Source organism: Vanessa cardui, chromosome 24, assembly GCF_905220365.1.
Source record: "Vanessa cardui chromosome 24, ilVanCard2.1, whole genome shotgun sequence".
Taxonomy (NCBI): domain Eukaryota; kingdom Metazoa; phylum Arthropoda; class Insecta; order Lepidoptera; family Nymphalidae; genus Vanessa; species Vanessa cardui.
The window spans coordinates 9,696,510-9,713,408 of record NC_061146.1 but is presented as its reverse complement, the minus strand read 5'-3'; the positions used below and the strand labels follow the sequence as shown (position 1 = coordinate 9,713,408).

The 16,899-nt window shown below is 34.8% G+C and overlaps 2 protein-coding genes across 11 annotated transcripts in view; both read left to right on the top strand.

Moving 5' to 3' along the window:
• Positions 1–16,899, top strand: part of LOC124540093 (oxysterol-binding protein-related protein 6-like) — a 57,171-nt gene that overhangs the window by 21,251 nt on the left and 19,021 nt on the right. For all 10 annotated transcript variants that reach the window (XM_047117521.1, XM_047117514.1, XM_047117517.1 and 7 more), the window contains 5 exons: positions 2,962–3,063; positions 9,442–9,598; positions 10,328–10,457; positions 11,320–11,540; positions 12,261–12,358. In XM_047117521.1, the coding sequence (XP_046973477.1) occupies positions 3,003–3,063; positions 9,442–9,598; positions 10,328–10,457; positions 11,320–11,540; positions 12,261–12,358 (667 nt within the window). In that variant the 5' untranslated portion in view covers positions 2,962–3,002. The remainder of the gene's footprint in view (positions 1–2,961; positions 3,064–9,441; positions 9,599–10,327; positions 10,458–11,319; positions 11,541–12,260; positions 12,359–16,899) is intronic.
• Positions 12,789–16,658, top strand: LOC124540092. The gene has a single exon (XM_047117512.1). It carries the CDS (start codon positions 12,850–12,852, stop codon positions 15,991–15,993), a length of 3,144 nt encoding a protein of 1,047 aa, XP_046973468.1. The 5' UTR covers positions 12,789–12,849; the 3' UTR covers positions 15,994–16,658.

Here is a 16,899-nt window from a genome sequence, read left to right as displayed (position 1 = left end):
TATTGAGATGATCTTTTTTTAATTTTTGTAATTGATACATTTCAACTTAGGGAACTCTGTAAGTTTCGGTCAAGTAGACCGATTTTAATGAAACTTTTATAGATTTATACTTTTTTATTTTTAGTTGCTTGCTGTTTCTATTATTATTTTAATTTTTTTTTTCTTCAAACGAGAATTCTAATAACAAACTTGTTCCTCGATTAAATTTTATTATTCTGCAACCTGCAATGGTCTTTTGGTTTCGATGACAAAGTTTTGGGGTTACACCACCACGCCAAACGCCACTCAAGTGCAAATTGGTTACACATAAGCAACATATTCAACATACATACAAATATCCGACACATGCCTCCTCAAGTTTCCTTTCATCAAAAATCATGATATTTCCAATCTTGCACGGTTTTGAAGCTTAACGATAGGAGTTTCGTCCAAGTTACACGTGTTCTAGAAGATGACCTTCGGCTAAATTAAAAGATGGATATTTATAAGGACAATTATAGTTTGTTAGAAGCGTATAATTACTCAATAGCGTCGATAAGAAAGCAATAAATACGTTATCACGGATAACATTGACACACTTCACCGTTTAAGGCGTTTCGTTGAACGATCCGTCGTCATAAAAGGATCTTTAATCATTTTAATTCTATTTATATAAAGCATGAAGGCTGCAATTATATGTAATCACTAGTAACATGAGCTAACCCGTTGCTTTATCCGCGCGATATATATAAAACAAACTCCCAACCCCCATTTACCCTTTTGAGGGTTTCATAAAATTCGTTGTTAGTGGATGTTTGCACCCTATAAGGAACCTACCTGCCAAATTTCAACTTTGTATGTGCTAGCAACCCGCCCCGGCTTCGCACGGGTGCGGTACTGATACTAAATATTCTACAGAATTTGTTTATTTACAACATCACATTAGAAACATTTGAAATTATCAGTGTTTCTGTACTATGTTGTCCATATATTATATACAAAAACCTTCCACTCGAATCACTGTCTATTAAAAAAACAGCATCAAAATCCGTTGCGTTTAAAGATCTAAGCATGTATCAAAGATACATAGGGACAGACAGCGGTAAGCGACTTTGTTTTATACTAGGTAATGATATATACGTAATATATAAGAATAAAAACCTAGATTAGACCTAGAGTTTTATGCGCATTTGAGATTAAATCGTATGAGACGTCGAGAAAAATTGGTGCTCGTTCTCTATTGGTTTCCTTGATTTGGCGTTTCTTTTTAACGTGTCATTCATTTAATTAATTTGGACGAACCAGATCTAGAGTTGTTTTGTTGTTGTTATACTTTTTTTAAATAATTTTTCGAAGTTGCATTTTTGACATATTTTGAAAAAAAGTAAAAAACGTGATAACTCAAAAATGGTTCACTTTTGGACAATGCTTATGTGGTTAAAATTATTGCAAATAGTCACCCCCTTAACGGATATACTTCGAATTACCAATAACCGTGTATATAGGAAGAGTCAGGCATACACTCGTTATCAGGCATGATGATATTCGGTCCGGTCCGATATTCCTCGAAATATTTTTTCGATGTCATGTTCTAAGTCATACTAACGTGGCCAGTATGTACAATAAAAAAAATCGTAATTAAACTTTTTGGTACTTCGACATATATTCTAGAGTTGTTTTTTTAGTAAAAAATACTATAGATTATGTTATAAGATGACCAATTAAAGACGACAAGAAGATCTCAAACAATTGTCACAGATTTAATTTAATCAATCACCATTGAGCTTTTAATGTCCTGGACAGTTTGTAATTGGTAAATTAAAACGTCTTTTGAATTCCATATATATAATTGTTGGAGTAAAAACCCTCAGCATTGGTCGATTTATTCTATGTTGTTTAGTTCAGCCAATCATAGTCCATCATAGCTGGATATTACCCAATCACAAGCAATATTCAAATTTCCCTTGTCTTGATACTCTTATCGGCATTTTGCAAGTTAAATTTAAGTGGATATAAGTAGTTAAACGGAATAAAAAAATAAGTAAAGTAACAGCCTGGTGAATTTCCCACTGCTGGGATAAGGCCTCCTCTTCCATTAAGAAGAGGCTTTGGAACATATTCCACCACGCTGTTCCAATACGGGTTGGTGGAATGCACATGTGGCAGAATTTTGATGAAATTAGACACATGCAGGTTTCCTCACGATGTTTTATATATAGTTGTGCTTCATCCATCCATCCATCCATCTCGGCTCGTAAACGGAATAGCGTTGTATTATTAATAAAGATATGAATCAAGAATTGTTAGCAAAGTGACAGAGCCGAGATTGTCAGTGGTTAGAACGCGTACATCTTAACCGATGATTGCGGGTTCAAACCCAGGCAAGCAAGCGCTGAATTTTCATGTGCTTAATTTGTGTTTATTATTCATCTCGTGCTCGACGATGAAGGAAAACATCCTGAAAAAAACATGTGTCTATTTTCAACGAATTTCTGCCACGTGAATCCATGTCGCATTGAAGCTTGGTGGAATATGCTCTCAATTATCTTCTAAAAGGGGGAAATGAATTTAGCCCAGCGGTATAGTATATATACATATGTATGTATTAGAAAATCGCGTGGCATTCACAAAATCTTTATTTCCTTTTCTATTTCAATAGGTATATTTCACGTCCGTGGTCCAGTAGTGTGTACACCGGTTTTTATGGATACACCTATCCGAGGTCCCAGGTTCGACGCCCGGCCAAGTCGATGTAGAAAAAGTTCATTAGTTTTCTATGTTGTCTTGGGTCTGATTATTTGTGATACCGTCGTTACTTCTGATTTTCAATAACACAAGTTCTTAAGCTACTTTACATTGGTATCAGAGTAATGTGTGTGATGTTGTCTCATGTTTATTTATAAAAAAAGATATATACTGTTGTTAAATAAGTATGTGATATTATGTTATGTAAGTTTGTTAAGCTATACTATTTGTTTACAGATGATATAAGATGGTTACTGAAGAGTTGTAGCGGGAGGGAGATGTCGAGCCAGGCCGGAGTTAAGCATGTCGCTACGGAGCCCTCGCGTCTGGACAGCAAACGTAAGCGCATGTTTCAACTTTAAAAGTATCCTTAACTTAAAACGGAAATAGAAATCGGAAGATTTTGACGAAAAAAAAACTGACTTTAACACACATCTTAAGAAAACAAATCTGTACATTTTATAAAATTGGAGTGTCTGTGTCTCATATTAAAATATAATTTATTCGAGTAGGCTTTTCAAGCACCTTTGAATCGTCATTTAACAATTATTCTAAGTGAAGCTACCACCGGTTCGGAAAGTATATTCTACCGAGAAGAACCGGCGAGAAAAAAAATAACTACTGAGTAGTATGTAGTTATTTTTTTTATCATTTAAAAATATAGTCATGTTAGTTAGTAGTTTGTAGTTTGATTCGGCTAATCTCAAATCAAATCAAATCTAAAATCAACGGCTAGACCGATTTTGACAGAGCTTTCACTGGTACTAATGTAATAGCTAAAATAAAACAATAACTTATTTAAAAGCAAAGTATATGCTAACACCGGTTTGAAAAAGAAAATACCCCGACCAGAGACCAAGAAAAAAGGAGATTCTTTTTTGTTTAACAATTTTCTATAATATCATATAATAAGTATTTTCTTCTCTATCGATCTTTAATCTCTAATTACAATAACCAAACTCCAATATTACATCAGTATTCAATATTAATTTGTTTATCTAAAATTTCATGTATATAAATCGTCTTAATTACACCGAAGACAGCAAATAACGTTACACCAATATCTTAGCCCGTATCTATATTCGGGGAATTCCCCAGCGCTCAAAGGTGGGGGGGCGGGTTGCTTCGTATCCAGCGTCCACCGTAATTCATATTAAATCGTTCCTCTCAACTATTACCGTGACGTAATCACATTAGACGTAACCCAATCACACAGTGTTCCCGCTAAGAACTAGTTATAACTTGTACGCCTCGTGTACTTTGTGACCTATTTAATTTTAATGGCATCTATAATCATATTCGTAGGGAACGAAGGCTGTCACAAAATCGAAACGTAACAAAACGAGCAATTTGTCTGATCTCATATGACTCTTCGGACTCACGTCTTAGCGTGGTCCAATAGTATGTACTGCATGGGTACGCCACTCCGAGCTCCTATTTTCGATTTTTGGCCGAGTCAATGTAGAAAAAGTCCATTAGTTTTCTATTTTGTCTTGTGGGTGTTTGTGATGCCGTCGTTACTTCTGATTCTCCATAACACAAGTGCTTTAGCTACTTACATTGGGATCAGAGTAATGTATGTTATGTTGTCCAATATTTATATTTATATGTCTATTTAAGTTTCCCAGTGTCCTTGGAACCGGAAGTTAATATTATCAGATGATCGGTTTTGGGTCACCTATGGGAATGTTTATCGATCTAAGAATATTTCGACGGATTCCTTAGGGATTTGTTTTTTTCTACTTTAATTTTCTTGGTATAGTACGACACAACTTGGATGTAGCATCGGCAAAATATAATATGACCTAATATATTCGTCAATTTGACACGACGATTTACATGACTTGCTTTCTCGTGTTGAACTGACGCGAGAAAGAAAATGTTTGTTACCTCATAACTTTTCACTGAGTGGACCGATTTTGATAATTTTTTTTTTGTTTGAAAGGTAGTGCTTCCCGTGGGGTCCCATTTTTTTATTTTTTTTTCCGATGATGGTATCCATGTGAAAACGACATAAGTCTTAAATTTGCATTATGTATATGCGCGACAAATAGGTGAATAACTGAAAATCACGTTAACCAATTTTGATAATTCTTTTTTTATTATAAAATATATACTTCAAGGGTAATTTGGTGAAAGTTTGGTAAGGTTCTGCGCACAGGATCCATGACAAAGTAACGGAACGGAAGGGAACGGAACAATTCTGAGGAGCACGTTAGCGATACTCAGTTGAATCTTTTATTTATAGGTTATTTGGATATTTGAGTCACCTTCCGTAATGTGGTTATGTTTATGTAATTATCATAGTCGAATATTATAATCAACTAGCTACCCACCCCGGCTTCGCACGGGTGCAATAGTGATACTAAATATACTACAGAATTTGTTTATATACGACATCACATCGCAAACTTCTAAAATTATCAGTGTTTCTTTACTATATTGTTCATGTTTTATATACACAAACCTTCCCCTTGAATCACACTATCTTTTAAAAAAAACCGCGTCAAAATCCGTTGCGTAGATTTAAAGATATAGGGACAGAGAAAGCGACTTTGTTTTATACTATGTAGTGATGGAACTCCTATACGGCTCGCAGTTAGGGTGCGATATGGGGCAGAATTTCTTACTATCTTTAATCAAATTTTGTGTATGTGATGTGATGTCATATGATGTACGAAATATAGTTGGTCTTTTTCAAAGTTTTTTTGCTGAGTTCGATTACAGCTCTTTCGAGGGATCCTTGTAGTTTACGCCGCGTGACGTATTAAATCCGCATTTTCGAAAGTCTATTTTTGCTTTATTCGCAAGTTTCCTTTGAAATTGTCCTCGAAGTAGTTTCTGACTCATATAAACGGAACGCTTAATCTATCCATATTAAAAAAAATTAGTTAGTCAACATCAGCTTCACTTAAAATCAAAAAATAAATAAAAATTTTAACAAAAAAAAAACCGACTTCAAACAAAACACTATTTTAAAACAAATGAATATGCACGAAAAAGTAATAAAAATAATTGCGTATTCAACATATTTTTTAGAGTCTTCCTAAGTTAAATGAAATGAAAAATATTAGACTACTTAAAAGTCGATTAACGATTATATCATGTAGTTATAATTATTGTTATATTTGGAGTCGGTGTCAGCCAATAAAACCCTACAGTATATCTATCAAAAAACAATACGAGAATACTTTAACAAATATGTTTTTTACAAATTACCTTTTACACAATAATATACTGGATCAATCAAGGGGCTCGTATCGCTTCTTTCTTTTGATTGTTGGGGCAAGGGCACCGTGGCTGACACCGGCTCAGTAAATATACCAATAATTATAACTACATGATATAATCGTTAATCGACTTTTAAGTAGTCTAATATTTTTCATTTCATTTAACTTAGGAAGACTCTAAAAAATATGTTGAATACGCAATTATTTTTATTACTTTTTCGTGCATATTCATTTGTTTTAAAATAGTGTTTTGTTTGAAGTCGGTTTTTTTTTTTGTTAAAATTTTTATTTATTTGGATACATAGACGTATAATTTCGATTAACAATCAACTAATTTGTGCAAATGATAAATGAGTCACAATAACGAATTCGTCTGTTGAAAAAATTCTACAAGATATGTCTTACGACATTTCCTTCATCCATTTCCTGTCTGATGTAGTTATCATTATTAATTTATGATTACATATGTACCGTAATAAATCACGTCTTGTTCGCCTGTATAATTATTTATAGACGAAAGATTGTTTGCTATAGATTACGTCTGTCTGTCTCTACATCCCGTTCAATGGAACTTCGCAAACATCTGCTACTAACTGTCACTCATACATAAATAAAAGATATTATACATGTATCTACATTACAATATATGTTAATATATGTGGCATAATGACGTTTTTTGTAACTACGACACGCATTTCAATTAGTATATTATAATTTACTAGTGATCCGCCCTGGTTTCATACTAGTGCGATGCTGGTACAAAATATAGTACAGAATTTGTTTATTAACGACATCACACTAGAAATTTCTAAAATTATCAGTGTTACTTTACTATATTGTCCATGTACTATATGCGAAAGCCTTCCTTTCGAATCACTCTATCTATTAAAAAAAACCGCATCAAAATCTGTTGCATCTATTTAAAGGGACAGACAGCGGTATGCGACTTTGTTTTATACTATGTAATGATTAGTATATATTAATATTCTATTCTATTCTATCTATATAATATTCTAAGAATCTAAAAAAGGGATGCTAATTCCTAACGTTGATAACAGCCCCAACTTCCAGGTCCAATATTTCATCAAAATTGTTTTTATCAGGCTCGGTCGAGCCTGATAAAAAGAGAAATTACGAACAAACGCACGTTGGCATTAAAATTGTATACATAAAGATATGCCTTCCGGTACATTTTTAAAGGTGAAACACTTAAATGACATACAGTACATACATTTACATACGTCTGTGTATGTGTAACGACAAAGGGCCGTACGACATAGTCTATTTTATATTGAGGTCAATCGTTCGAGACGCAATTTTGGTTAGATATTAACTCGTACTTGTAACTTTAAATTGTTATATGTTAATTCATTTATTTAGTTTTATTTGGAATATTTATATTGATTGCTGGCAACTTTATATTCTTTCTGAGGCGCAACGATTAAAACCCGTGAATCTTGTTCGATTATTACGGCAACAAACCCAGGAAAACACCACTAAATTTTTAGTATATTTTTTTATTTATAATTCATCTCTTGTTAGGTGAAGGAAAAAATTGGAAAAACTGACACATTGGTTGAAAATGGTGGAATAAACCGTCATAGTTCACTAGTGTAATATTTAAGGATTGTTAGTTAGTGGTAGGGTTATGTGCAAGCCCGTCTGGGTAGGTCCCACACATTCATCATATATTCTATCGCCAAGAAGCAATAATTAGTAGTATTGTTTTCTGCTATGAACAGTGAGTGAGCTAATACATTTACAGGCAGAAGGGAAATAACATCTTTGCTTCCAAGATTGATGGCTTATTGGTAATGTAAGGGAAGGTAAATATTTCTTACAGCGCTGACGTGTATAAGCGGTGCTGACCACTTACCATCAGGTGGAACTTTTGTCCTACCTAATATTAAAAATAATGTGCCTGTAATTATACTGGGTTACTGATTCCTTTTGAAAACATATTTAACGAATGTATGTTACTCCAGAATGAATACATTCTAAACCTTCTCAAAGGGAGGGGAGGCCTCAACCCAGCAGTGGAAAATTGACTTGAAAGGCTGTTGTGTGGAACCAAAAAAAATACAGTTTAATGATACAATATCGCGAAATCTTTAGAATGATTAGTCTTATTGTTTCGTGCACGCGAATTAATCGGCTTTTGACCAAAACGAAGCTGCCGTTATACGAAATCAATTAAAACGTATACTTGCATGGTTCTCCATCTCGAGTGCTTGACCTTGACATTTGTTTTACGAAACAAAAATATTAATTAAGAAAGTCTCACGGCGTTTTTCGTACACAATTTTGCTGAACGGATTATCATACGGTTTCCACTGACAGACGACATGGTTCAAGGGGAAGATTAAGAAGTTTTACTACTCTGAGTTAGGTGTATTTCGATAAAAACTTTGATGTACCTTAATCTATATAAACATATATTTAAGTATATAGTTACATGAGTGTGAGGCTTCGCTCACGTTTTATGGGAGGGGGTCAGGTGGTAAAAAGGTCAGGTTAAAAAACAGCCATGAAGCTGTCATCAAATTGGGTTCAATGGTTTGGTGGCGAAGAAGCGGCAGACAGGCAGACAGACAATACTTTCGCATTTATAATATTCGCATAACAACAACAGCCTGTAAATTCCCACTGCTGGGCTAAAGGCCTCCTCTCCCTTTGAGGAGAAGGTTTGGAACATATTCCATCACGCTGTTACAATGCGCGTTGGTGGAATACACATGTGGCAGAATTTCTATGAAATTTGTCACATGCAGGTTTCCTCACGATGTTTTACTTTTCCGCTAAGTACGAGATGAATTATAAAGATAAATTAAGCACATGAAACAGCGGTGCTTGCCTGGGTTTGAACCCGCAATCATCGGTTTAGATGCACGTGTTCTAACCACTGGGCCATCTCGACTCTTCGCATAAATAAATAGGTCATTACAATATTTTACCTGTTTTGGCCATAAATTTTCATCTCTAACTCTACGCAAATTCCAAGTCTCGCGGTAGGGTTAAAAAAGTAATCTCTGTGGTTTCCCGCTCAATAGGCCGCCTGTGGAGATACCACCAATTCATGACATATTCGACCACCCAACTGTATCAATGCGTTCCGGCATTGAGAAAGACGAAACATCTTAGTCCCAAATTTGGTGACGCATTATCAATGTAAGAAATCATCATCTCATATTACTAACAGCGCCAATGTCTGTGTGGTGACCATTGGTGACCATAATGTTGTCTTAAATTTTCGCGATTACACATTGAAATAAAACTAGTTATAACGGATTTGAATCGCGTATATTAATTATTTTTGGCATCCCGACGTTTCGAGCACTTTACAGCGTTCGTGGTCACGGGTCAGTCTACCCGTCCGTTCATCCGTTTAATCCGTTATAACTAGTTTTATTTCATTGGTGACCAATTTGCCTTTACACTGACAAATCAAATTGACCGTTACAATTCAAAATAATAATTTGTTTTATAGGTGAGCGACGGCGTGGCGCGTCAGGTCGCGCAGCGGCCTTACGTCGCGCACCTTCCGATTCTGACTGTTCAGGCGAGACGGCGTCCCTCTCGGCTGATTCTGGAGACCGATCCGTGAGACCGGCGCCTCCGCCACCCAGGAGTGGAAAGACAAGAAGGTAGTGCTGATATAACTCTAGGAATGAGTGACGTCATTATGGACTCTAGACGAGTATTGTGGCAGACAGTTGACAAGTATATTGAAACATTTGATTATCAATAGTTTTTAGTCATTTTCTTAAATTAAAAAAAAATGTAAATCGTAGTAATCTCTGTCTGTATGTCCCCGACAAACTGCTGAGCAGATTTTCATGCTTTCACTAATAGACACAGGTGTTTATTTGGATTTTTATGTAAATAAATTAAAATAGAACGATAATTGTTTATTTTGTTGGGAACACCAACAAAAATATATGAATAAAAGGAAGAAAAAAAAATGTCCATCCGTAGGAAGCCGGGTCGTAACGCTAGTTAACTGTAAATACTAAATGAATACATTACTAATTAAAAATGGCTTATTTAAAATAAAAAGATAAATGCCCTTAAAAATATAAATCACATAAATTTTAAAGTATATTTTGTACAGGTGAGACTTAAAATAATTAATCGATTTCCAATAAAAATATATTATGAAGGCATAATATAATCTCAGATAAATATATCTTAGACTAGAGGAAATCAGCAATCTACATCTGACCTCGAGTATTTTTAAATTTACGATATTTAATTAAGACCTCAGCTTTAGTTTTAAAGGAAAAAATATAGTAAATATCCTAATGCTACGCTTAGACCTTCTTTAGAAGTGCTAGTGAATCTTAATTGTAAGGTACATAATCTTGGTCCAATAGTCGTCGCCGTGGCAGCGAATGGGAGGTACTCGAAGGTCTGAAGGACGGGCAACGTTTCGACAAGCGGCCCGAGGTCTTCAACGGATATTTGCACAAGAAACGAAAGTGGCCCCTCAAAGGATGGCACAAGGTACAATCTCATTACCATAAATGCCCACAAAAGCAAAAAATAATCCAATATACATCAGGATTTGTTTTCATTGACATTTAGACGCTGTTGTCAGTTTTTGCCTTTGATAAATGGTGTGAGAGTCGAGATGGCCCAGTGGTTAGAATGCGTGCATCTTAACCGGTGATTGCGGGTTCAAACCCAGACAAGCACCGCTAATTCATGTGCTTAATTTGTCTTTATAATTCATCTCGTGCTCGGCGGTGAAGGAAAACTGCATGTGACAAATTTAATAGAAGTTCTGCCACATGTGTATTCCACCAACCCGCATTGGAACAGCGTGGTGGAATATGTTCCAAACCTTCTCCTCAAAGGGAGAGGAGGGCTTAAGCCCAGCAGTGGGAATTTACAGCCTGTTGTTGTAAATGGTGTTTCAATTAATTAATGGTTCGAGCAAAGGCTTAGCGAGCACCAGCTTTTGAGTTATGATCTGGTACTTGCCAATGTGAGGTGCCTATGTCTCCATAATAGTAATTGCCATGACCCATTATTTTCGCGTATCAATAACGCACGCAATAATCCCTTACGGATCTGCCGTGGCCTGTCACGTAGATGGGTTCTGACTCTTATATTAGTTAAAACAGGAACTATATATTCTCTTCCAAGTGGGTTTCTTTTGTTTTTTTTTTTTTTATTTAAAATTACAAAATAAATGAAATTATTTCTAGTATTATTATTTCTTGCTAGCGTTAGAAGACCTCAATTCAGGTTTGTAATAAACGCAAACAAAATCTATCTAAAGAACATTAGTTAACATTTTTAATCAGTTATAACTAACCTGGAAAGTGATTCTTTGATCATCAATCAAATTTTCCAATTCCAGCGTTTCTTCGTAGTAGACGGTGGTATCCTGGTCTACGCACGATCCCCCACGGACGTGGCGAGGGGTCGTCTCCACGGCTCCGTGGATGTCGGCTTATCAGTCATATCGGCGAAAGCTCGAAGGCGCAGGATAGATATAGACGCGGACGAGTTTATATACCACTTGAGAGGGAAAACTCCTGACGTTTTCCGCACTTGGTTGAACGTTTTAAAGGCGCATAGGTGAGTACTTTTATTTTACAACTATCTTCATCTCTAATATAAATGAAGATATGAATAATTAATTATTTGTAAATTTGTCTCAATGTCAAGTAAAATTAACCTCATTTAAAAAGCTTGATCTTAAGATTGCTGGTCCAGATGTATCCAGCAAAGTCCTTAAATGTACTTTTAATCATAGATGTTTATACATGCATGATCAATGTGTACCTTCCTTGTTTTGGCCTTTTATTTGTAACTGGCAACTCGACCCAACTTTGGGTGCAATTTATTATATAAAATGATATGATATACAAAGGTTTATTTCCTTAAGCAGGATACTATAGCTTTCAATGGAAACAATTTTTGGAATTGGTACATTAGTACAGTCAGTGTAAGAAAACCTTCGTTAGTTTTCAAATCCCCTTCTTTATCAAGTCTCTTAGTACCTTTTGAAAATTAAACACTAAACAGACAGCTGCATATAAAATTAAACTTACATAGTACTCTTTGCTAGACGTGACTTAATATGACATTGCGACGTAATATGTCATATTCGATCGGTAAATTAGATTATCGCCCATACTAAGCACACGAAAATAGATCTTACGGTCACGAACCTTTTCTTACTCTGACTGTACATTAGATATTATATCCCCTATATAAACAAACGAAAATTAATATAGATAAACAATAACACAATGAATAATAAAACATATAAAACAAATTCAATGATTCACACAGATTATACAGACAGCATTTGCTAACATTCGGTGCGCGTGAGTCTGTGCCCAAGATCCACGCTCCCAATGACGATCCTCCCCCTACTGACACTTCTTCTCGTAAGTACTATAATATTTATACTAAATAGCTTGGAGCAAGTCCTTTAATAAACTTAGATCATAGAATAACATATTTAAAAAAAATAATAATGCCAGTAATTAATACTTGTATTATCCCTGATTCCCTAATGGTCCTAAATTATCAACCTTTAAACATTCCTTCCCTCCCAGGCACCTCTCCTACAAAATCATCGATTACTTCACGAGAATTACAACATACTTGGAATTTCTCTCAGGCTATAGCTTATCCTCTATGTACTCTAACACCAGACAGAATGCCATTGACTCTCAAATCTCTAGATAATAGAAATATAGAAAGCAAACATGATATTACTACGGAAATAAAGAATGTCGTTGATGCGAAATTCAGTGACAATTGTGATGAGCACACAAATATTAAAGCAGTGACTTCCGTCAAAACAAAACTGGGGGACAATTTAAAGTCGCGTTCACTTGATACGTCTATTGTCACGTCTGAGGCTGAGAAACAGATGCACAGCACTGATTTAGACTTCAACAGAACGTCCGGCTTCGAGTCGTCATTGTTGTGTGAATTTTCAATAAATACTCCGACTTTAAATGGGAATACCGTTGATGAATGTCCGAATTTAAAGAAACCGTCAGCTGAAAATAATGAATCTATCAAGCCAACGAAGGCTCTGTTGTGTAATAAAGTTGCTGGAACACCGACCTTATTTCTCTTTTCAAGAAAGAAAAGGGAAAACGTAGAAAATAATCCTCTTGCAAGAAAAAGTAAAAAGTCCACAAATCTTGTCAAGTATAAGAATCTATATCAGGAGCCGACGTTAAAAAAGCCGCTCAGTACATGCATGTTGCTTGATAAATATAAATTAAAGGAAGTGAAAAAAGTAGGTAGATACACTAGATGTGAGGTTATACAGAAACATGTAGACATTCAAACAACAATGGATAATAAAAAAGACAAAGCGCTACAAGATTCTTTCACTCATTCTGAATCTGATGCTTTGGTGGAGAAACTCCTACTGTCGACTCTAGGTAGTGCTAGGTGTAACGAATTAGGTCGCGATGAAATTAAAGTATACCTAAATGAAGTTGTAAAGGAAGTATACGATTTGAAAAAAGAAAAGATGGAATTACAAAACACACCAATCCAAACGTTGTTCAAATGCTTATTGCAATATTGGATTCGTAGTAACAATGGTGATAATATCAAAGATATTATTAAGCAATCAAAATCAATAGATCGACAATCAAATAAATATTTTACTAAAGATCAAACGACTTCTAATCTGCCAATTAAAAGTGTCACTAAAGCTACACAATTTTATGGTATCAGTGACTTCATAGAAGAAAAATTAAATAAAATAAAGCAAGAAAATGATAAAACTATATCGTCCACATTGACAGACAGTTTTGTAAAAGAAAGACGTATACAAGAACTTGAGAAAATTTTAAATAATACAGTATACATTTGCGGTGCAGTAAGTAAAAGCAGAGAAAAAGATATTAAAATAACTAAAAAACTCATCAATAATCTCGATAACTTAACGCAACAAAATATCAACAAGGTAGCTAAGGATGGTGATGTATTTGACAACTCTGATTCGTCTAATGAGATACCTAAAATACAAGATACAATGAAAAATTTAATTAGCGAAATACCCATACCACCTGATGTAGCCAAAGAATTCTTGGGTGCCTATTTAGACTTGCTATATGAAAACGAGAACAATATCGAAAGCAACTCATCCACAGAATGTTCCGATGCTTGTCAGCTAAAATGTGATGTTCAAACTGAATCTGTGCAAAAAAACATATCTAAAAGTATTTCAACGAACGAAATCGGCGATAATAAACACAGAGCTACTGATCCCGGTCAAATATTTCTCAAAGATATAATTAACAAAGTTACGACGTTATTTTCTAAGAAAAATGAAACTTATAACACCAAAACTATTACAACGAATGCCCTAATAGGCTGGGATGGAATATCATTTCATCCCATAAAAGATGAACTAGGAAATTATGAAACGAAGAGTGATAATGATAATTCGGTTTTCGTTAATGTTTCTGATTATAGCTTAGAGCATATTTCATTGACAAATGATTTGGACTTTCTTAGCGAAGATTCCATTAGTATGAAAGAGAAAGCAAATATACTTGGAGCAAAACAAACATTTAATCTAAGTTTAAATTATACAGAAGGAGTTCCTAATTTAAAAATTAATCAAGAAAACCTACTACCAGATATATCAAAAACTAATTTATTTTTTACAAAGAAATCTGTAACACCATGTACTATTCTGCACACCCCTTTTATTAATATCAGTAATGAAGCTACAGACTTGAAACCGTATCTAAGCAGTAGCGAAGAATCTCGTCCACAAATTCGTCTAAACGACTTTGCCTTCGTAACTGATAGCAACGTTTCATCTAAAACGTATATAGAAAAAAATCGCTGTGATAATTTGAGAAGTTATAAAATGCAGGATAAAGATTCCACTGAACCAAAAATCATAAACGAGTATGACCTACAGCCTTGTTTCATTTTGTCCCTGAACAAAGCATTTGCATCTAAAATGAATTTAAGGAGATTATTTAAAAGCAACGAAGATAGAAATATTTCAGATAAAAATATACAAAGATTGTCTTCAATTATAAATAACAAGGAAGAGTTGTCGCTTTTCGAAAATGTTCCAAAAGTTATAGACGAAGAGTTTATATTGCTGTTACTAGAAAATATTTCTATATTATCTAAGAGCTTGCCAGCTTTGCATAAAGATATTAATAATCTTTACACAAAACTATTGCGGAAACACGAGAAAAACTGTATGAATAGACCTCAAGGGTTGAGTCTCTTAGGTAAGATCTATAAAGGGAGTTCTAACATCAGAAATATGATAGACAAAGGAACACAATATGAGGAAATAGATTGTAAAGCAACAATAGACAAACGTAGCTACGCGAGTGATACAGTTGACTTTTACACGAAAATAAATAATACCGATAAAGCGTTAAGTGCAGAAATAACAAAAATACTATCAAACAAGTGCGTACAGCTTGAAGGAAGCCAAGATATAGAGATTTCGGATAAAGTTAATATGATACAAAAGAATACATTGATGGCTTGTAATGGTAATGCTACCCAAACATCTTTTAGTAGCATGTCTAGTGAAGAAGAAATCTTGAAAACAGACACAGCAACGTCTAACCAAAATTGGTACAGACAATATTGCATGCGAGACTGCGCCATAAGTACGCTCATCAAATGCTTCTTAGATACAAACGATGGCTGTCAAAATTTTCGTTTGAAAGACATCGCTCATGAAGGAACAGCGAGAAATCGGGACATACCCAATAAGAAATCCAAGAGCGAACGAAAGCAGTCGTCGAAAGTTCGACAAGATTTAATCCGAGAGATCAATTTACTGTCACCATCTTTCAAAGTATCGATACAGTCGCAAACTGAGAAGAAATTGCGTTGGCTGAGGGAAAAGTCGAAACTGAATGACAAAAATGTATATCAATTGTTTTTAAGTAAAAAATATGACGTCAAAAGATCATGCTCCATGATTGAAGCTGTCGTCACTAAGAGCGATGATCTCAAAACTATATACAGATGTACCAGCTATCCCTCGTATTGTTCCGGTTAGTTGAACGTGATTCTAGATTTTTCCATAGACCTCTATCCATCGTTTCAATCCTAGTATATATACAAAATGTAGCTTGGTTTTAAAAGTATATGTATTTGTAGTATTAATACTTGCATTCGTTTCACAATTCAACCGTATTCACAAATAATACTATTGACAGTTGAAAACGCATACGATATATCCCTTCCATTGAACAAAATTCAATTAATCCTTTACTATGCGAACGCATTGCATCATTTACTGATCAGTGATTGGTCCATTACTCTATGATGTCTTCGGTATTTATTTGACACAAGTGACCTTGAAGTAAATATTGGTATATCTCCGCTGTTACAGTTGAAAGTAAAATGCCATTGGATATCAACTCTCACTTCGACGTATACCGACACTAAGCGTTGCATATTGCTGTCACACCGCATACTGAATCTGAAATCATTAACTGTCAAATTTTATGACATTTTAGGTGCCATTATCCATCACTCGAAAAATCGAAAAGTCTTGTCGCCCCGCCAAAGAATCGAATTCTCTCTCTTTCTCTCTCGTAATTCCCTCCTCTTATAACCTAGATTATGTTGGAGGCTTGAAAAGGCATCTTGCGGGCCTTCGTAGGGCGACTAGTGCAGCTCATTCCACCTGACTGCACTGGTAGTCTTCGCGTTTGGAGTACACATAGCTGGAATCATATGCCAATTCGATTTATATTAAATAAAAATTGAAATTGTGAACTCTGAAGTCAGGAGCATTTTGAGCGTTCATGGTATTAATTGTGAATACGGTAACTTGGATACTTTGCAAGAAATAGTGTGCCATCTGTATGTTAAAATGTTTTCATTTAGAAAGGTAGCTACAACATTTTTGTAGAAATATTAAAGGTAATGGTTCAAAGTTTAGATAGACTATATAACA

Coding starts and splice junctions, on each gene's coding strand:
- LOC124540092 (XM_047117512.1), top strand. CDS start 12,850: ATGCACAGCACTGATTTAGACTTCAACAGAACGTCCGGCTTCGAGTCG.